This window comes from Eumetopias jubatus, unplaced genomic scaffold (assembly GCF_037043125.1).
Source record: "Eumetopias jubatus isolate StellerSeaLion01/CBP00866 unplaced genomic scaffold, mEumJub1_p1.0 scaffold_13, whole genome shotgun sequence".
Lineage (NCBI taxonomy): Eukaryota > Metazoa > Chordata > Mammalia > Carnivora > Otariidae > Eumetopias > Eumetopias jubatus.
In genome coordinates this window covers 46,187,794-46,209,228 of record NW_028274819.1, presented here as the reverse complement: position 1 = coordinate 46,209,228, position 21,435 = coordinate 46,187,794, and the positions used below count along the sequence as shown (strand labels likewise).

The 21,435-nt window shown below is 36.1% G+C and overlaps 1 protein-coding gene across 3 annotated transcripts in view; it reads left to right on the top strand.

Annotated features, from left to right (window-relative positions):
* Positions 1 to 20,622, top strand: part of USP47 (ubiquitin specific peptidase 47) — a 109,625-nt gene extending 89,003 nt beyond the window's left edge. For 2 of the 3 annotated variants that reach the window (XM_028116750.2, XM_028116748.2), the window contains 11 exons: positions 1,284 to 1,399; positions 3,423 to 3,542; positions 5,326 to 6,103; positions 10,592 to 10,767; positions 11,134 to 11,214; positions 12,969 to 13,084; positions 13,447 to 13,565; positions 15,604 to 15,734; positions 17,337 to 17,384; positions 17,478 to 17,608; positions 18,426 to 20,622. In XM_028116750.2, coding sequence (XP_027972551.1) covers positions 1,284 to 1,399; positions 3,423 to 3,542; positions 5,326 to 6,103; positions 10,592 to 10,767; positions 11,134 to 11,214; positions 12,969 to 13,084; positions 13,447 to 13,565; positions 15,604 to 15,734; positions 17,337 to 17,384; positions 17,478 to 17,608; positions 18,426 to 18,600 — 1,991 coding nt within the window. In that variant the 3' untranslated portion in view covers positions 18,601 to 20,622. The remainder of the gene's footprint in view (positions 1 to 1,283; positions 1,400 to 3,422; positions 3,543 to 5,325; positions 6,104 to 10,591; positions 10,768 to 11,133; positions 11,215 to 12,968; positions 13,085 to 13,446; positions 13,566 to 15,603; positions 15,735 to 17,336; positions 17,385 to 17,477; positions 17,609 to 18,425) is intronic. The other variant, XM_028116749.2, reaches the window with a different exon arrangement.
* The last annotated feature ends 813 nt before the right edge of the window (positions 20,623 to 21,435 follow it).

Below are 21,435 nucleotides of genomic sequence, written 5' to 3'. Positions count from 1 at the left end.
TGTAAACTGTAACAAATAGGGGACAGTCAAAATGTTTAAATAATCTTGGAGAATTCTTACTGTTGTTGTGACCCTAAATCCCTTGCATCGATTGTTAATTGGAATTCAGACTTATGTTTTCTACTTTTATTCCTAGAAATTTAACTTATAAAATCTTCTTCTACTCTTCCAAATTCTTTTCCTCTGTGGATCCTATATACCTCTCTTTTTATTTATTTATTTTTAATCAAGGCTCCTCTTTTCAAAGTAGATTAAGTATGGCATTCTTTAAAGGGCTCCATCAGTCAGACTCTGCTCTGTTTGTAAAGAGTTCCTTTGGAGCATTTCCTTGCAGATTATTTTTGGGCTAGATAGCAAAAATTATGATTAAAGTGTAACATGAGTCAAGAATAAAACCACTTTTTAACAAGAGAACTCTAAATGTGAGTGTGGATTGTAAAACTTACAGATAAAGTACTCTTTGTTCATTAATAATGAAGATTTTAGCGGAATATTTTGTCAGATTTAGATTAGCAACTTAGGGCAAAAACTGAGGATTTATGTATGCTTCATAAAAGAAATTAAAACAGGGCAGAGAATAACTAACAGTAGTGTTCTAAGATCATTTGCTTTTCTAGTGACTAAAAGTTTAGTTAGATACAATCTGAAAACAGAAGAGGAAGACATAGGGTTAAATTGTAATATGAAGAATTTAAGTGGAAAAAAAAAAACCATGTAAACCAAAGCAGTAGAATTTTCTGTAGGATGTAGAGAATATTTTGAAGAGAGGAAGCGTTTGGTTATGAACAAGGTCTTGAGTGATAAAGTGAAGTAGGGCTGCTATGTCCCCTTTAGAATTTGCTTTGCATTCTCTAGTTATTTATGTTTATTTAGTGTTGTGGTTTGGGTCTGTATTTTGGAACTTTGGATATTTTTAACATGCTTGATAAATTTGACAGTGTGTTATGTTTTCTAAGGAAACAAAGCATGTATTTTTAAAAAATCATAGTTTGACTTGTCAGTGTTTTAAAGAGATGTACAAGAACTTTTTCCATTTCCATTTCCATTCTTCCACTCCAAAAAATTTCCATTTCTTTGTAGCTGTTTGTAATGTGATAAATTGTGAGAGAGAAGTTATAACTTGTATCATATACATGTATAACATTGTATGTTTACCATCTTAATAGTTAGAAAAATGTTATCTTTGCCATCTATTGGAAACACATGAGAAGTGCAGTGCTCCTGTGAAATATATTCTTAAAAATAACCTCCAGTTATGTATTTATGTTTTTCAAATGGGACAGAAGTGATGGTGAAAGTTCACGTTGTTGATCTTAAGGCAGAATCTGTAGCTGCTCCTGTCACAGTTCGTGCTTACTTAAATCAAACAGTCACAGAGTTCAAACAACTTATTTCAAAGGTAAGTTTTAAAATTGGTCAGTGAGTATTTTTGAGTGTCTGCTCTGTATAAAGCATTATGTGATAGTTACGAGTAAGGTATAGGAGTGAATATTTCCTGGCGGGAGGCAAGTATATTCAGAAGAGGAGGACACTTTGAGTGGAAGACACCAATTGACCAAAGTGTGGAGGTCAGGAAGGGTGAGGCGAGTGCACACAGCAACGGCACATGTGTCTGGCTGGATCTCTGTCAAGTACCTGCCTAGAAATAGAAGGTAGTTTATTTCACGGAGGGTCTTTAAGTAGTAAACACAAAAGGATGGGCTCTACTTGATGTAGGCAATAGGAAGTAGGATATTTGTTTGTTTTCCTAAGAACAGCCATGGTATGTTGAGAGCTGTGCTGTAGAACGGTTAAGTCTGGTGACACTAGACTAGTGTTCCACACGGATGGAGGGGGAGACAGGAACATAGATGAGGAGGCTGTTGAAATAACACAGGTGAAGGCAATGGACCAGAAATGAGAGGTGTAGATTGTTAGAATGATTCTATAAATAGAATCTGCTAGACTTGTGATTGGTTGGAGTAAGGCAGGAAGGAGCACAGATGACCTGAGGAGTTGCAAACTTGGGTAACCACAAAGGTGTAGTGATCTAGTGATAGAAATAGAAGATTAGGGTGGGGGAGCAGATTTGACAAGGAAGGTGATGAATTAAATGTTGACCACATTCGGTGAGTTAGTGATAAAGAACAAACTCATTCAGAATTTTTGAGCTGGAAAAGTATGATGAAAACATTCAAATTTCCTTGGATGAAAAGCTAGTCCACTCCAAATAAAACTGTTATACTGTACTCTGTAGAACATTGAGCACACAAACATAGGTAAAATTGTTCAGGGTTCTTAAGCCCTAGGTTCAGATGCCTTGGTGTAGTGGAAATTGTTCAGTAATAGCAAAGCAAGAAGTTGATCTACTTTTCAATCATTCATCTTATGGCAGTATTGCCTTTTATCTCATCTGGGGTCTTTTAATGCCTACTTTAACAGGGTTGTTGTGAATGTTAATGGAACAAATAAATGCTTTGTTTGTGGGGGAAAAAAAATTGTTATTACATAAAAGTTGGGTTTTAATTCTTCCTACATTAACAAAGCAACAACTTCTAACACTTCTGCCTGAGTAATAATTGGAGGAGACAAATCACGTTTTGGAGTTACATTTTACAATTAAATTGCTCATAAAAGGACTACATTAGTGTACTTGCTCTGTATTACAGTTTAATCTAGAGTATGAGCCCTGAGGTAGAATACAAAAGAAACACGTGATGTTCCTTTCCCTGAAAAAGCTAGTAATTTTGTTGGGGAAAAATACGTGTGTAGAGAATAAAGGCAGTTACAAAATATTTTGCTATGAAATGCGGTGGTTGAAGTATAACTAGACTGCCTAAGAATTAGTTATCATTAGTTGTATTGAAAACAAATCATGTTTTTTAAAATGCAGATTTCTTTGTTCATTTCTTGTGAAATTCCTATAATGACACCTCAAATTAAGGATGTGTAATTTTAGAATAACTTTAAATTTTACTTATAATTAATATCATTTTACACAGAAGAATGATTTAGAAAAGTATTAACAACTATTCACAGAATACAAAATAACCCATCAAAAGTTCAGAAGTTAAACAGGTATTGGTTTGACACCCACTCTCAAAGAGTCAGTTATTCTGTTTCATTGGAACCAGATCACCTCATTTACTTTGCAAGTATGAGAGGAATAGAAGTTTTAGTAAAAAATCGTTACCTTAAAAGTAGTGTCAGAGCATACATTTGTTAAGTGATACTTTGTTCACCTAATTTAGAACATAATTAATGGATAAGACTAAAATTTTTCCACAGATCCTAAAAATTTTGTAAACCTCTACAAAAATTATTTTCTCTGAATTTTCTTTCTGCTCTTTTTAAGAACTCAGCAGTGTCTCATTGTCCACATTTCCAAGTCAAGAAGAATTATCCTTGCGAGTCCTTTTTTTATCAAATCATTTCCGTTACAGGCCATCCACTTACCTGCTGAAACAATGCGGATAGTGCTGGAACGCTGCTACAATGACCTCCGCCTTCTCACTGTGCCCAGTAAGACCCTGAAAGCTGAAGGGTTTTTTAGAAGTAACAAGGTACGTCTTTTAGTTGTTCATTACTATTTTCTATGCTGGTTATAGTAAATTAAGTTTTATATTTTAAGGCTGGCCTCTAGAGCTCTCCACCATTTGTCTTTAATTTCCCTTGTGAATTCTCCCATCCTCTCAGTAATTACCATCCTTTGTAATCCGTCGTATCAGGCTTCTTTCAGCAGGACCAGTCCTGCTGGTCCTCCTCTATGTCTTGTTCACCTGCAGTGTTCTTCCCCCTCTCCCTATATTTATTTTTCAAGCCCCAGATTAGTCCTGACTCTTTGGTGAAGCCTTATGACTGTTTCTATCCACAACAGTCATGTTCTCTGAATTCTTGAATTATAATTCTGTGAATTATGTTACATTCATTATTGAGCTTCTCCCATAAAGCAGGACTTCATGGTGAAAGTCAGAGACATGCCTACTCTAGAGAAGGTTGTCATTTTGGGTTCACCCAACATTATTCCCTTTCTCTACTTATTTATCTCTGATAGAAAAGAGAAAGTTCACATTGATCTGTTTGTGTCACCTCTTGATACCATTATGTGTTCTATCATTTATCATTTTTCCTGTGTGTTTATTCCTAATGCCATCAGTTTACTCTAGATAAATTGTATCCAAAATTTTTGTTTGCCATGTTTTATTTATTGCCTTTTCCAATCTCATTCATCTTAATGCGGTCTCGAGTCTTTTATCTCATTTAACCTTTTTTGGTGTTGTCATATTAATCCCAATGTGTAATTTTTATTCACCTCTTTTTTTTTCTATATGCAACTTTTTTTCTTTTCTTTTTTTCAAGTTTTTATTGTTATGTTAATCACCATACATTACATCATTATCACCTTTGTTTTCTTTGGATACTTTTGCACAGTGCTTCTGTGTGTGTCATTAAAATCTCTAATGCATCCTAATGCCATTGTAGGGTGAAAAGTGGGAGGGATCACACTTTATTTTTTTCTTTAAATGGTCAGCTAATAGTCCTGATTGTAACATTTATTGAACAGTTATCAACTCTCGTTTGATTTATATTTAACCACCTACTTCCCCCAGATTATTTGAAAAACATCCCTAGATGAAATATTATTTCATCTATAAATAATCTGAATATATATCTCTAAAAGGTGAGAACTTTAAAAAAAACCATAATTATATTATTACATCTAGAAAATTAACAGAAATGCTTTAATATCAACTGATATCTAGTCAATATTCAAATTTCCGTGATTATCTTGTAAAATTTTTTTCTGATAAGATTTGTTTGTTCAAATAGGATCCAAATAAAGTCCATGATATAACTCTCAAGTTTATTTTAATCTAAAGCTTCCCCATGTGTGTTTATTCCCTTGCCATTTATTTGCTCTAGAATCAAGTCATTTGTCCATTGGATTTTTTTTTTCTATAATCTAGATTTTGGTATTGCATTCCCAACATGTCTTTATACATGTTCCTCTATCTGTATTCGTGCTAAACTCGTTTTCCTAATGGGCAAGATAATGGAGTACAAAAACATTCTGAAATGGGCAACCCAATAAGATAACCTGTGGCGTGTGTGCATGTGTGTGTGTGTCCCATCTGTCTTAGCAGTTTTATGGCTAATTACAAAGACATATGAACATAATATTAATTTTATTTAGTCTCCAGAAAGAGTACACATTCCCTTTAGAAATGTTATTATCCCAAATTTTACAACTTACTATGCACTGTCTTATATCGAGGTGATATGATGAACGAGAATGAATGTCACTAAAATTAATGATGTAATGTAACTCTTTGGCTTACTATGTAGGTGTTTGTTGAAAGTTCTGAGACTTTGGATTACCAGATGGCCTTTACAGACTCTCATTTGTGGAAACTCCTGGATCGTCATGCAAATACGATCAGATTATTTGTTTTGTTACCTGAACAGTCCCCAGGATCTTATTCCAAAAGGACAGCAGGCCAGAAAGCTGGGGGTGATTCTGGTAATGTGGATGATGACTGTGAAAGAGTTAAAGGACCTGTGGGGAGCCTGAAGTCTGTGGAAGCTATTCTAGAAGAAAGCACTGAAAAACTCAAAAGCTTGTCACTACAGCAGCAGCAAGATGGAGATAATGGGGACAGCAGCAAAAGTACTGAGACAAGTGACTTTGAAAACATAGAATCGCCTCTCAATGAGAGGGACTCTTCAGCATCAGTGGACAATAGAGAACTTGAACAGCACATTCAGACTTCTGATCCTGAAAATTTTCAGTCTGAAGAACGGTCAGACTCAGATGTGAATAATGACAGGAGTACAAGTTCAGTGGACAGTGACATTCTTAGCTCCAGTCATAGCAGTGACACTTTGTGCAATGCAGATAATGCTCAGATTCCTTTGGCTAATGGACTTGACTCTCATAGCATCACGAGTAGTAGAAGAACTAAAGCAAATGAAGGGAAAAAAGAGACATGGGATACAGCAGAAGAAGACTCTGGAACTGATAGTGAATACGATGAGAGTGGCAAGAGCAGGGGAGAAATACAGTACATGTATTTCAAAGCAGAACCCTATGCTGCAGACGAAGGTTCTGGGGAAGGACATAAATGTATGTACTTAGAAAGAAAAAGGCTCCTTGAAACAGCACCAATTGTTTTCTCAGTTTATTTCAATTCTTAGTTAAGAAAAGAATCAGCTAAGAGTTAGGTACTTTGTTCTAAGACCACCCGTAACTTCCTGGATTGTAAGAATGTCCTCTGTTGCCTTTGCTTTCATTTTCGGTGCAGTTGTAGTAGCAAGTGTTCTTGGACCTCTGCAACACATCAGACCTGTGACAGCAGTGATGTCACAGCTTTGGGGAAGATAAGTGAAAAAGAGAAAAGAATTAAGAATTTTGTAAAGGAAAGAATTATGATAAAAGTACTAAGTAAAAAAATTAAGGAATAGCTTAAAAAGTAAATAATATACCAAAAAGAAAGGGCCAGACACTAGAAAATTTGATATTCACTGCCTAGGACAATTGTTTATTTGTGCATCCCCTCTCTTTTCTTTATCCCACAATGCAGATAACTCCCTCCCCACACCCGTTAAATAGTCCATAATTAACTGGGAAAGTCAGAAAAGGGGAACGGGCTTTTTTTTTAAGTTGATATTTGAAAAAAAAATTGATACTATGAAGTAAGCTCCAGGCAGAGTATAAACTAGAAATTCTTAATTGCATAATCACAAAAAGATTGAAGAGATCTGTCAGTTCGGGCCTTTGGGATAAGCAACAACAACAAAAACACACCAACATTAGAATAAAACAACTTTTTATAAAACATCACACTAAAAACAGCCAGAGAATTAGGACAACCAGGTTCAATATACAGAATTTTTCTTCAGGTTTATAAGGGATAGCTCAAAAACCTAAATACTTTGCATTAGTCTTTAACAATGCAAATATTAATATTACCCCTTATATTTTTATATTTTAGTTTTCAAAACACTTGTTCTCACTTGAAGCTTGTCTGAGATTAATAAAGCAAATACTGATATTCTCATTTGATAAGAAAACTGAAGCTCATAGAGGATGAATGACTTGCCCAAAAGTACATGTATAGCTAGTAAGTAGTGGAACCATTACTAGAATTAAGTCTGAATTGAGTGCCTTCGCTCCGTTACCTTTGTACTAGTGGGGAGGGGGTCCCGCTCTTTATCCATCCGTCGATCCACCCACCCAGTCAATATTCCTGGGTCCATTCAAGATGTCGGGCCCTGCGTAGATTTTAGAAGTACTTATGTTTCATCTGGTGGGAGAAGACACAAACAACCAGTATAAAAGTGAAGTGCTATGATGCTTATAGTCTCAAATTTAGTCTTTTAAAAGTGGTAGAAATTATGGAATCAGTTGTAAAAATACATAAATTTGTGTTTTTAACTAGTTCCAAATAACACTGAAACCATGTGACATCCATATACATATCTTGCAGAAACCTCAAGTGGGAAAATACGGATTGGTGAGCCACAATGGAGACAGAAACTCTATACTAATGCTTTAACTTCCTATGGAGTTTTTACTTCATAAGGCTCAGTAACTTTATTTCATTTAGTTCTCAACAACTGTGTGAAATTGATGTTGTTAGACACTTTTCACTGATGAAGAAACTGGTTCAAAATGGCTAAAATAATTTGCCAGAGGTCACACAGCTAGTGGGTCCCATTGCTGGGATCAAACTCATATATTCTGATTGTAAGCCTGGTATGTATTTCTCTATTTCATAACTGCTACCACTGTCCCTTACTTTCCTCACATCATAGTAAAGGAAAAATAGCTAGTAGCTACGGTTACTTGCTTTCTTACCATTCTCAACCCTTCTAGGGCACTGGAAAAATTAGAAGTAGCTCCTCTTAGGAAGAGGTTAGAAATTCCTTTTAAGTGGTTTGTTTTATAATGATGTGCTGGATATTTGACTGCATGAGAGTCTCAACCTTAAGAATTTAATGGGAATACTTAGAATTATAGTCTGAGGAGTCTCATTCCACCTTTTTGGAAATTCATAGTGGACTAATTTACTAGCGTTTATTGAAATAGTAAACATGATCAAGAGGACCCATTTAAATACTACAGTTTATTTCAGCTTTCAGAAGCCACACAGAAAGCTTGTCTGTGTTTGAAAAGAAAAAGTGAAAACCATGGAAACTGGCTTAGAGGGAGAGGAGTGGGGATGATAGCCAGCAGTCAGGTGTTTCAGGAGTCTGTACTAAGTAAGGCTGGTTCATCACAGTTCCTCAGAGATCTGAACGTAGGTGCCTGGGCAGCATAGATAATATAATACAGATTCTGCAGAGGGATGAAATGGCAAGGTATAATAGACAAAGAACTTGATACCTGAAGAATGACATTCTGTGTACAGTATAGGCAATTAACTTAGGTAATAACTGAAATACACTTAAAGAGATGGTCTTTAAGCTGTTTGTTAAAATCCAGGAATTGTTTCAGGGAGTAATTATAGACCTTTCTCTGAAAATACTGTTCCACTGTGACCGAGTTGCAGTCTGCAGGCATTCAGGTATAGACAGGGAGGTCAAGGTAATAAAAATGGCAGTGTGTTTGCACTGAAAATTTCTTTGTACAATTTTGGTTACCACCTCATTCAAGAAATACATAAGAGAAAGGAAAGAAAAAGAAAAACCTTAAAGATATTTTGAGGTTGTACTGTGAAGAGACTGAACTCTTCCGTTTGAAGAGGTAAATAGGAAAAATGGTGTGATGGTAATCTCTGAGTTATAATTATAGCCAGTCAATTAAGGCATCCATTTTGGCCTGGGCTATATTAAGCATTTTACATATACTGACCTCAAAACACATGAGATTGTAAATACTCGTCTCCATTTTATAATAGAGGTAATTGAAGTACAGAGAAGTTAAGTCAGAGTCACAAATCTAATGTATAAGGAGGGGCCAGGAATTCATTTAGGCCAGGCTGTTTCACTGCAGAACCACTTGGGCCTAATCACCATATTGGACTACATCAGTAACCAACGAACACTTGTGTCTTCCTGTGATACATTACTACAGGTTATCGCAGAAACCAAAATGGCAGTAATAGCTTATTATTTGAGTAATGATTTAGAATTTGCTACATTTGTCATAACAGCAATCAGTGAGACTGGTGTAATGATCCCATGAGAAAACTGAGGCTCAGAGACATTGGATGACTTACCAATAGTCATTTATCAGGCAACAGTAACAAAGCTGAAATCTAGTTATTGGCGTCTGATTTCTAATCAAGTAATTTTTTCATTATATCCTTCTCAAGAAATGTTGTACCTCCTGGATAGTATAAATAGAGGCTTATTTGCCAAAAGCTGCATTATTAACATTTAGGGACACTCCTTAAAGTTTAGAAATGGCCATTTTAAAGAAATTAAATGCCGCCTGAAAAGGTATATGTAACAAAAAAGTTCATTACCATGTTTCTATTCTAATTCATACTTGTCACCCTTTCTGTAATCTATCTGAATCTTATAACCAGGAAAACAGTAAATGAACATTAATTTATTTGAAGAAGTCCACTCAAAAATTCATCAACCCAAAAGTTGGGATGACCTGAGAACATAAACCAGGCGTGTTTTAGGGTCTCATCCTTGACTAGTGATGTAAATTTCACAGAAAACCAAAGCCTACCCTAGAGAGAGGCTTAGGGCTTACGGCTCCAGAGGCCTCATGCGCCTACAGCAGCATGCAGCTCATGTATTCTGTACTATTTTAAGAGAAAGAGAAAAATGAGTGAAGTTGTTGCCCTTTTAATATGAAGACTAGAGTAAATAGAAATATTCCAGAAGTATGCTCCTGAGTGGCTTATTAAGGACAAAAGAGTAATAAGTATTTAAAAAAAAATAAAGCTTGCCAAAAATAATCCTATTACAATGCCAAGAGAGCTTTTATGGAAGTTTGGAGGAGGGTGGGAGTTTCTGATCCATTTAGATACTCTTCCTATTCCAGTCCAACCACATGATGAACAGACATCTTCATAGGCTAGTCTTGACATTTTTATTCTAGTAGAAATCCCAGAACTAGATTTACTAACACTTTCTGAAGTAATTACTAGATACTTGGCACTGTGCTAAGAGCATGATAAACCTATTACCCCATTGAATTCCCCCTGCAATACCATGAGGTAGGTGCTATTCTCTCCATTGATTAAATGAAGAAGTGGATATACAGAGGCTGGGGGCTTGCTCCATGTCACATGGCTAGTCGGGAAGCAGAAGAGACAGGGGTGGAGCCCAGCCAGAGCCACATTATTACTGTGTAGAACTAGAAATGTATGTAATGGAAAAGAATTCCTGGAAGCTTGGTGTGGAATTCAGCAGCATGAAGCACTTAAATATCTCTGAACACTCGAAGCTGTTGGAGTCTATCTATCATATGCTCAGTGTCCATGTTTTTTGTCCATTCAATGTTGTGTATGAGCTAAAAGTCAAATAACTGAAAGGGGGTACTTTTTCCTGCTTACAGTATAAGAAAAAGCATATGATCTGTTTTATTTATATTCTAAGAGGTTTCTTTTACATTTTTGTTTCTGTTTTGTTTTGGTTTTTTTGTACTTAGGGTTGATGGTGCATGTTGATAAAAGAATTACTCTGGCCGCTTTCAAACAACATTTAGAGCCCTTTGTTGGAGTTTTGTCCTCTCACTTCAAGGTCTTTCGAGTGTATGCCAGCAATCAAGAGTTTGAGAGCGTCCGACTGAATGAGACACTTTCATCATTTTCAGATGACAATAAGGTTGATTAAAATAATTTTGAATAATTAGAGTCTGTTTTAAATGATAGATTTGAGAACATCTTGCTCTGTTTCCAAGTAAGGTGAAATAGCTAACCCTAAAAGGGTAATTTTATTTTTATGTTTAGTGGTTGTTTTTGTTGTTGTTGTTGTTGTTGTTTTTCTTCATTCATCTAACAGACCTTTGTTAAATGTTCACTATGTGTCAGTTACTATTCTAGGTGCTGGGAATCAGAGGTAAAAGATATACCTGTTCTCAAAGAGTCCATAATCTAGAGAATTTTTGAAGACCAAACTAAACAATGTGGGGAGAATGGGTTGTTTATTCTGCTGAGATAATACATCTAAAAAAAATGTTTTAATTTATAGATTACAATTAGACTGGGGAGAGCACTTAAAAAAGGAGAATACAGAGTTAAAGTGTACCAGCTTCTGGTCAATGAACAAGAGGTAAGTAATACCCTTCAGAGCAATGTAAGGTCACTTTTGGCAGTTAATGAAAACATAGAGTGCAGAGATTTTATGACTAGTCATTTCTTTTTATCTCTTTAAAGCAGAGGCCAGCACACTGTTTCCAGAAAATATTTTAGTTGTGGAGACCATACTGCCTCTATTGCAGCTGGTCATTTTTGCCACTGTAGCACAAAAGCAGACATAGATGATACATAAACCAGTGGGATTAGCTATGTCCCAGTAAAATTTTATTTACAAAAACAGGCAGCAAATGAAGTGGCTCTCAAGCCTTTTTTTTTTTTTTTTTTTTTTTTTTTGCCATCCCTCTGCTTTAAAGTGTTGATACAAATGCTGGAGTGAGGCAGAAATTTCCTGCTTTTAAAAGGGGCATTGTTTGTGCTTGTTTTCTAGAAATGATCATATAGTGCAGGATCATGAAGTACAGGACAGCAGTTGATCTGTAGAGTCCTTATATCGGACTTTTTGTGTTCAGAGAGTCATTTTAGTTTTTAGCAAGCATTGACCTAGTAGCATTTACCATATGCTCGCAGATATTAACTCCTTTAATCCTCATCAATTAGCTATGATATGAGTACTATTTATTATTCCCATTTTATAAACTGAGGCAAAAAGAAATTATGCAGTTTGCCCAAGGTCATACAACAGATGCCAAGCAATGGAAAATACCCAGAAGAAAAAGGCAGAAGTCCCTGTTTTCAGGGTGTTTATAACATCTTATTGAAGACCTAGACAAGTGTGAAAACCAAACAGCAAATGTAACAGTGCTCCCCCCCCTTATCCACAGGGGATATGTTCCCAGATCCCACCCCCCCCCCCCGCCATGGATGCCTGAAACTGCGGATAGTACCACACCTACATAAACTGTGCTTTTATCTTGCATACCTTGATAAAGCTTAATTTACCAAATTAGGCAGAGTAAAAGATTAACAATTAACAAATAGTACAGTTTGAGCAGTATACTATAATAAAAGGTATGTGAATGTGTCTCTCATAATACCTTATTGTGCTATATTTCCTATCACCTTCTTGTGAAATGTTGAAATGCTTGTGTGATGAGGCGTAGTGAAGGTACATGGCGTAGGCACTGATGATTACAGTGTACCATTGGGCTATTATGGGCCTTCTGGCGAGTTGTCAGAAGGAGGGTTATTTGCTTCCAGACCACAAGTGGTTACAAGTAACTAAAGATGCAGAAAGGGAAACCATGGATAAAGAGGGACTACTGGAAGGGGATAAATTTTTCCTAAAATGCCTTCATTTGTTCAACAGATATTTTATTGAGCACCTGTCATATCTCTTGTATGTGAATGTTTCTTCCAAGGTTGGGGTTGGCAGAGACAGTGTCCCTTCTGAGCCAATGAATAAATGTATTTGGAAAATTAGTATGCATATCCCTCATCTTAGTCCATAAAAGGGATTCTTTTTACTTTCAAAATTGAGATCATTTTGTTTTAAGAAGAGAAATATAAATGTTATTTAATCTCCACAGTGACTCTGTGAGGAAGACACTGTCCCCAGTTTTCAGATGAAAAAAAGGAGGCACAGAAGTGTTAAGTAAACTTGCTCAAGATAGCAGAGTTAATAAGCAGTGGAGCCAAGACTTGAACCTAGGAAAATAGATTCCTAAACTCAGGCCTGTAATTGTCACACTGTATAAGTGCAAATACAATGTCTCGTATATCCCTATTTGAATGTGTAATTGAATTCTCTGATGATGTTTATATTCCTAGCCATGCAAGTTTCTGCTAGATGCTGTGTTTGCTAAAGGAATGACTGTACGGCAATCAAAAGAGGAATTAATTCCTCAACTCAGGGAGCAGTGTGGTTTAGAGCTCAGTATTGACAGGTAAAGTAAAATTACAGTGTCATCAGCAATGGGAAGGAAGAAAGACTGTGTGGTCAGTTGATATGGATTGGTATAATTTTCTCAAACTAGAATTAAAAATTCCTGTACTATTCAGAATTTTAGTACTACAGATTAATTTTTAGTAGAATTAAGCAAAACTATTAGAATTTGTTTGAACTTCCTCTGTAGGATCCTAAATTTGAAGTTTGAGGAGCATCTCATTATATTTTTCCAAAATTTTAATGAATAACCACTTGACATTTGTATTTAAACATAGTTCATTTTTCCTTGATGTCAGATTCATGTCATTTTTTTAAGAATCTCAAAATACAGTAGTTTAAAATGTCTTATCACATTTGTAGATTTCGTCTAAGGAAAAAAACATGGAAGAATCCTGGCACTGTCTTTTTGGATTATCATATTTATGAAGAAGATATTAATATCTCCAGCAACTGGGAGGTTTTCCTTGAAGTTCTTGATGGTATTATCCATATTTTTGTGGGGAAATATCAGTTAGAAATGCTCTGGAACTAATAGAAGCCTATAGTTGTTTTTGTTTTTGTTTTTTTTTTTTATCACATACCAAGTTTTCTTCTGTCTTTAGTCTGGGTTCCAGTTACCTTTTAAATATTTCTCTTCTCTAATTTTGAGAATATTAATTTCTCCTTACAGGGAAGTTGCAGTTTCAAAGTTGCATTTTTAAAGTACTTTTTATAGAAAATTCTGCTAACATTTTCTTACCTGGGTTTGTTATTTAGTGTCTTTCTTCGTTGGCTTATTTTTGTTAGAGGGTGTAGTATTGATAATTGATCAGAGATTTTGAGAACAATAACTGTATTAGTTTCCTAGGCTGCCATAACAAAGTACCACAAACTGGATGGTTTAAACAACAGAAATTGATTGTTTCACAGTTTTGGAGTCTGGAAGTCTGAGATCAAGGTGTCAGCAGGGTTGGTTTCTTCCGAGAGCTGTGAGGGAAAATTTGTTGCATGTCCCTCTCCTGGCTTTTCGTGGTTGGTTGGCAGTCTTTGGTATTTGTTGGCTTGGAAATGCATCTCCTGATCTCTGCTTTCATCTGCACATGATGTCCTCCCTGTGGGCTTGTGTGTCTGTTTCCAAATTTCCCCATATTTCCCCATGACCCCACTGGTCATGCTGGATTAGGGCCCACCCTAATGACCTCATTTTAACCTGATTACCACTATAACAACCCTATTTCCAAAGTAGGTCATAATCTGAGGTACTAGGGTATAGGACTTTTTAAGTGTCTCTTAGAGGAGACGCGGGTTCGACCTGTAACAGTAACCTAGAAGAGGACTTGTGTTTGTCACACCTCCTAGTTTTTTGGAGGAGGTAATGGGAGAAAAGTTGACTTTGGGGGAGATCATATCAAGGAAACAACTAGTTCTGTGTTCTTTGGTGACTGCTGTCGCCTAGAAAGATTTCGATTTTCCTTTTTTTTCCCCCCCATAGAAATTAAAATATCCTAAGATTGTGATTGTTTTCAGAGGGTTCAATAATACGAACACCTCACCTATTTCAGGATATTTTGGGTCCAGTTTGTTTTAAATTTCAGTTGTTAAAGCTCTGATTAATTGACAGGTAAACGGGAGAGACAAGGAACAACTAGGGCACTGTCTACCATTCTGTGTAGGCAGGCACTCCAGATTGTGATTCCTTCTCTGAGTGTCTGGGGCCTTAGAGAATAATCACTTTGTCTGGGTAGGCCAGGGGGAGGTGATGAAGGACATAGACGTTCCCCTTGTTAGGAAAGATGGAGATGGATTAGCTGCGAGATGTTACTGGATGGTGGGTGCCTGCACCAGTATCATTGCAGTATAAATTTTAGCATCAAAATAGTTGAGTAAGAAATAAATCATGTGATTACATCTCAGAAACATTTATTAACCTGTAAATTGCCAGACACTGCTAATCTCTGTTGCTACAGAAATGAGTAAGAACCAGTGATTGCCCTTATAGATACATAGTCTGTAAGAGAACCAGAACTGCAAACCTGTAATTCCCAAATCCTAGGTACTAAGGACCAAATCAGTCGTTTCCTCTTGTAATACGTCAGAGAAAAAGACAATTGAGCTGGGTTTTGAAGAATCAGTAAGCTTTGAGTAAATGAAAAGAGGGATTAATGATAGCCTGAGTGAAGAAAGAAGATGAAGTGAAGATGATTTGTGGGGGTAGCAACCAACACAGAGGCAAAGATTGGCAATCCGGAGAAGAGAGTAGTTGGTAGAGCAGTGTCCAGCAGGACTCGGGAGGGAGAATTCGGAGTCCTGGTGAAAGGAGAGCTTGCAAAAGAGTAAGGAATTCTCTTCAGAGACTGGAGGGAAGAAAGGAAGTATTGTATTCTCAAAAACTCCTTGGGATAACTGGGTTATTTTATGTCCACTATCTAAGCATAACGCTTGAAGTAAATCTTTTTGGGTAGTCAGGCAATACAGAAAAAGTCAAAGTATGAACCTCTAGAGAAAAGAGAAAGGTGATGTAATCTTGTATCTTCATAGGGGTGGAGAAGATGAAATCCATGTCCCAGCTTGCAGTTCTGTCAAGAAGGTGGAGACCTTCAGAGATGAAGCTGGATGCCTTCCAGGAGGTTGTGTTGGAAAGCAGTAGTGTTGATGAGCTGCGAGAGAAGGTAAGTTCTTTTTAAAGCAAATTGAACTAACGTGTTTTTCTCTGTGTTACTTAAGAGAGGGCCTCGGAAATGCAACTGTTCTTTCTTTGTCTCTTTCGTACCTTGTGACGCCTTGTCACACACTCCTTGTTTCTTCAGGTTCCTGGTGCTTTGAAAAATTACACTGGCTTTTGGCCATCCAGAAGTGGACCCTCACTTTTAGTTACTTGGATCAAGTTTGTCCTAAGTAATTAGGATTAGTTAGAAGTTACTAGAGTGAGTTGCTGTATATATTTTAAAAAGCCAAATAATGTGGAATTGAATGAAGAATCCAGATGAAGTTCTCTTTTGCATTATTCATTTTAAAGGTGGGAATTCTTTATGGGCTCTATGGGGACTGGGTGAATTATTCCTAAGCAGTACTAGGACAATCAGCATCTTGAGAAAAAAAATTTATTTCCATAATTCACACCAAACACAAAAATAAATTCTAAATATATTAAATTTACATAAAAATAAAATAAAATGACAAATGTACTGGATGAAAATATTGAAAATATTTTTTATATCCTGGAAAGGGAAAGATATTTCTAAGCAGAATACCAGAAACTAAAAAAGAAGAGATCGTTTAAAAGCATAAACCTTTCACACACAGCCTCCTCCCCAATTTTTTTTAAACAACCCATAAACGAAGATTAAAAAAGGGGAAAAATATTTAAAACAGATATGAAACACGATGGTCCATATTTATAAGGAGCTACCACATTAATAAAAAAAAGATAATCTAATTTTAAAATAGGCAAAGAACTTGATTAGGCAGTTTGTTGAAGAAATACAAATTAAAACAGTAATAGCATTCTTTACCTCTTAAAGTGGTGAAAATTTAGAACATCAAAAATACCTAGAATCATCAAGGTTTGGGGAAAACAGGCAATATCATACAATGTTGATAAGTAGTTAAATTGCTACAGTTTTTTCAGGCTTTGGTTTGGCATTAGCAACATTTCAGATGTGCAGTTCCACATCTAAGAATTCAACCCAAAAGAAATGCTTGCAGAAATATGAAAGGATATTCATGAAGGTACATAGTATAGTGTTGTAACTGGGAAAAATTAAAAACAGATTTGATGTCCATCAGGAGGGAATAAAATCGTATATTAAGCTATTGAAGAGAATGAGGTTACTCTGTATCCTGTTCTTATAAATAGGCTGTATAAAATTCTATAGAGATGTTTCATAAATGTAATTTTATGTATTTTAGAAATATGTGATGTAGTTTCTATATGCATAGGAAAGGGTCTGGAAGGAATATACTAAATTGGTATTTCTGGGACATGGCATTTGCAGGGGAGAAGGGAGACAATTCATCTTTCTGCTTTTTTTCCCCTAATATTTTATAGCAAACATTACATCTTTGAAAAAAAATCAAGCTATTTCTGTGTGGGTTAAAAGGTTGATGGTTGAGCACTGGGTATTATATGCAAACAATGAATCATGGAACACTACATCAAAAACTAATGATGTCATGTATGGTGATTAACATAACAATAAAATAAAAAAAGGTTGATGACTTAATAAATTTAGTTTTTTAAATGAACTCATATAAAATGTTTCCTTTTACAGCTTTCTGAAATCAGTGGAATTCCTTTGGAAGATATTGAATTTGCCAAGGTAAAGCCCTGAGAATGTTTGCATTTGCATACTAGTGCTTAATAAACATGGCTAACAGCATGATTTATTCATTCATTCATTTTTTTCCCCTAGGGTAGAGGAACTTTTCCCTGTGATATTTCTGTCCTTGATATTCATCAGGATTTGGACTGGAATCCTAAAGTGTCTACGCTGAATGTCTGGCCTCTCTATATCTGTGATGATGGTGCAGTCATATTTTATAGGTACATTTACAATGTAGTTGTTATTCCCAGTGATGTCACATTTTTTGTGTGTGCATAGTATCTTGTTTTCTGTAAATACCTTTACTATGTTTATGATATAGAGCAGCCCTGATCAGTAGTAGTTAATACAAGAGCCACACATTACATTTTGAATTTTTCTAGTAGCCACACTTTAAAAAGTAAAAAGAAACTGGTGAAATTAATTTTAATAAAATATTTTAACCCACTATGTCCAAAATGTTATCATTACATGTAATCAATATAAAAAGTCATTCATGAGTTGTTTTACATCTTTTTTCTTACAGTAAGTCCTAGAAATAGTGTGTGTTAACACTTCCAGTAGGTTTCAAGTGTTCGGTAGGCACATGTAGGAGGTGCTTACTATATGAGCCAACACAGATCCAGAGGAAAAGAATAGTCATTGGAGCCTGTGACAAATATGAGTTCAAATTAGGCTTTATTTACCTAGCTCCTCATCTGTAAAATGGTGACAACGATGTCAACCTTGCAGGATTTTATGAGAACTAGAGCTATTTAAAAAAACTGGCATAGTACCTGTTACATATAAATGTTCAATAAGTGATAGCTATTATTATACCATTAATAGCATGGAAGTTATTCTGTGCCATTTTTAGAAGTGAGTGCTGTGTTAATAAACATCTTAGAAATCCAGGGCATCTTCAGGTGTGAGATTAGTTAACTTCACCAGTGACAATCAGGTTTCATTTTCTCATCAAGGAGCATTATAACATTCAAGCATAAGTCAATAAAGGCAGATGGCTGTACTGATCTAATATGTAATTAATATTTTAAACAGGGATAAGACAGAAGAATTAATGGAGTTAACAGATGAGCAAAGAAATGAACTGATGAAAAAAGAAAGCAGTCGACTCCAGAAAACGGGACATCGTGTAACGTACTCACCTCGGAAAGAGAAAGCACTAAAAATATATCTGGATGGAGCACCAAATAAAGATCTGACTCAAGACTGACTCTGCTAGTGTAGCATTTTCCCTGGGGGATTTTTGGTTTTAATTAGATGGTTCACTGCTACTGTGTAGTGCCATTATGGCCGGACATGGTTAGGGGTAACCCAGTGACACCAGCACTGATTGGACAGCCCTTCACCAATCAGAAGCTCAGGGCCCGATGGGCCACTGTTTTGACTTGGAATCATGTTGTGCACTATAGTCAAATGTACTGTAAAGTGAAAAGGGATGTGCAAAAAAATAAAAACAAAACAAAAAAAGCAAAACCTGCTACTAGGAAAGGGGGAAGGGGAATGAGTACTTCTTTTATCGCGGACAAATGTGCACATAGCCGCTAGTAAAACTAGCCTCGGACAGGATGCTCATAGCTTCATAATAAAAGCTGTGCAAAGGCCATGAATGAATGAATTTTCTGTTTATTTCACTGATACACACATTACCTCATTGACAATTCGGAAGTAAATGCAACGTATGTTGACCTTTGGAAAGCAGCAAAAATAGGAGCTGAAGAAAGAAATTCTTAGAACCAGCCATAACCCAGTAAAGAATTGTGAAGTTGTGTTTTTATTTTGTTTCATTTTTTGCAAAGTATTAGGAACATTATTCTGGAACATCAAACATTTCCCTTAGACCTCTCCCAGCAGGTAGCAGCTCAAATTGCTGCAATATTGTAATTATAACTGATTGTACTTAAGTTATGGATGTAGAGAATACGTTTCACTCGTTCATTCAGCATGTAAATAAAATTGATCCTATTGAGTTACCATAATTGCAGTTCAACTATTTCCCATCGTTATTCTTTTCACATATCATTCATGATGTACATTTGTGTACATTGAGGAGTATAGCAGTCTGTAAATGTAATCCTCAGTGAGGTTCCTCAGTGCTGGGTCCCATATGATTGTATTTGCCCTTGTTAATGAGGTTTTTCTGTTCAGCAGCTTCGGTTTTTTTCTTTGTACATTTATTTTTGAAGATTTACTTCAAATTTGAATCTTCTAGAACCATTGTAAGTCCCACTTTAATTTTTGGACTTGATTTGTAGTTACATGTAGTTTAACTTTGCGGAAGCGTCTTAACATCGTGTTGAAAAAACTTGCTAGTAAGTCAGGTCACGGCACAGGCTGATGCAGTCAACATGATTTCATTGCAAAGTCTATTAGAACTGGCAAGTTTTTGCTTTGCTAAATAGGACTTCGATGAATACAATCCTACATAAATTTTGAAAATGCCATCTAATTTATAAAAATCAATAAAAAAGTTTTGGTAAAATTTTTTCATGCCAGATGCTGTTTACAACAATGAACATGCCAATAAAACATTTGTTCATTCTGTTGTGTTATTTTAGTCATTAAACTTTTGTGGATGAAGAATCTGGATTAAGAATAGATTTGTTTTAACATTTTGTAACGTGTACTGAATAATTATTTCTGTAAGGTACGTTTACAGTACAGTTCTCATAAGAGATGAAAAGATGTTAATACTTTGGAGGATCCTATCAATATTTCAAAATCAGGTTTTTACCTTCTTTTAAGAAAGAATTAGAAAAAAGTATTAGCAGATGTTGGCTCTGTACTTTGAACATAATAATTGAGAATTCCATAATATCTTTAAAGTTTCTTGAAATCCACAGGGGGGGAAATATTTTCTGAGGTATTTTTCTGGCTGATTTTTATTCCATGTAAACTGTAGCATTCTGCTAAATTTCACTGAAGTATGTTCCAAGTTTGCATTAGTGGAGTTGGTGTTCTCAAGAGGAAAAACTTGGAAGCATTTTTGGTGAATTGTCTTTCGGATCACTTGGATTTTCTGATGTAACACAACAGCTCTTTGGTCCTAATACAGGCCTACTTAAATGGAATGGAGGGGTTAATTGAGTTTCTGCTCTATGAGGACCCACTCTCTGTGGAGAAGAGGCTGATTGTAACCAAAATGGGCTTTGGGTTTGGTTTGGTTTGGTTTGGTGTTCCTTTAAGAGTAAATGGTAAAAAAAAAAAAAAAAAGTAAATGGTAAAATTCTTCTCACACCTGCTCCTCATTTTGTGCCTTCTGCCGTGCTTTTTGTTTTTGTGTTCGCTTGCAGGCATACTACAAATATCAAGAGTAAAGAAAATATAGAAAAGAAAAATTTAAAGCTTCCTGATTTTCAGTGCCTGATAGAGTGAGAACACAATGTTGCCCTTTAACAATTTCAGCAAAGGGGTGGCGAACTTTTCAAACTCAATTTGTGGTGATGGGAGTGGTAATTTACGTGAGGGAAGTTAACGTGTGTCCGCCCCCCTCAGATTAAGAGAATCCTGTGAGGACCCATCAGCCAAGAGTTAGAGCATGGACTGTGTGGAGCAGGTGACACAAGGCACATGCAATAAATTGTGACCCTGTTCCTCACAGGTCACGCCAAGGTTTTGAAGAGCTTCTACCGTGGGAAAGATGGGTTTGCGTCAGCCAGCCATGCCAGGTGAGAACCAAGTACCTACATATCTGAGGCAGGTTCTGAAGGTGAGGGGTATGTTCTGGTCAAAGAAAAGCTTGAGGTTTCATGACCATGCTGTGTCTAGCTGGTCTGTGCAGAGGCTTGCTAGCTGGAAGTCCAGTTGCCAAACCAAGGAAGTGTAAGTAGGGGCTAATAATCATGATGAGATAAAAATAGTGAAGGAGCCCTACACTAGAGTATTAGACAGTCTCTTTCATAATGGATGGAAAGTACTTAGAGAAGATGAGGGCAGGGGGAGGGAGGCTGTGAACCTATGCCACAGCTAGAAAATCGTTGCCAGGCTGCATTGTTAGGGTGTTATTTAACGTCCACTCTAAGCCAGGAGAGAGTGAGAACTTACAGCA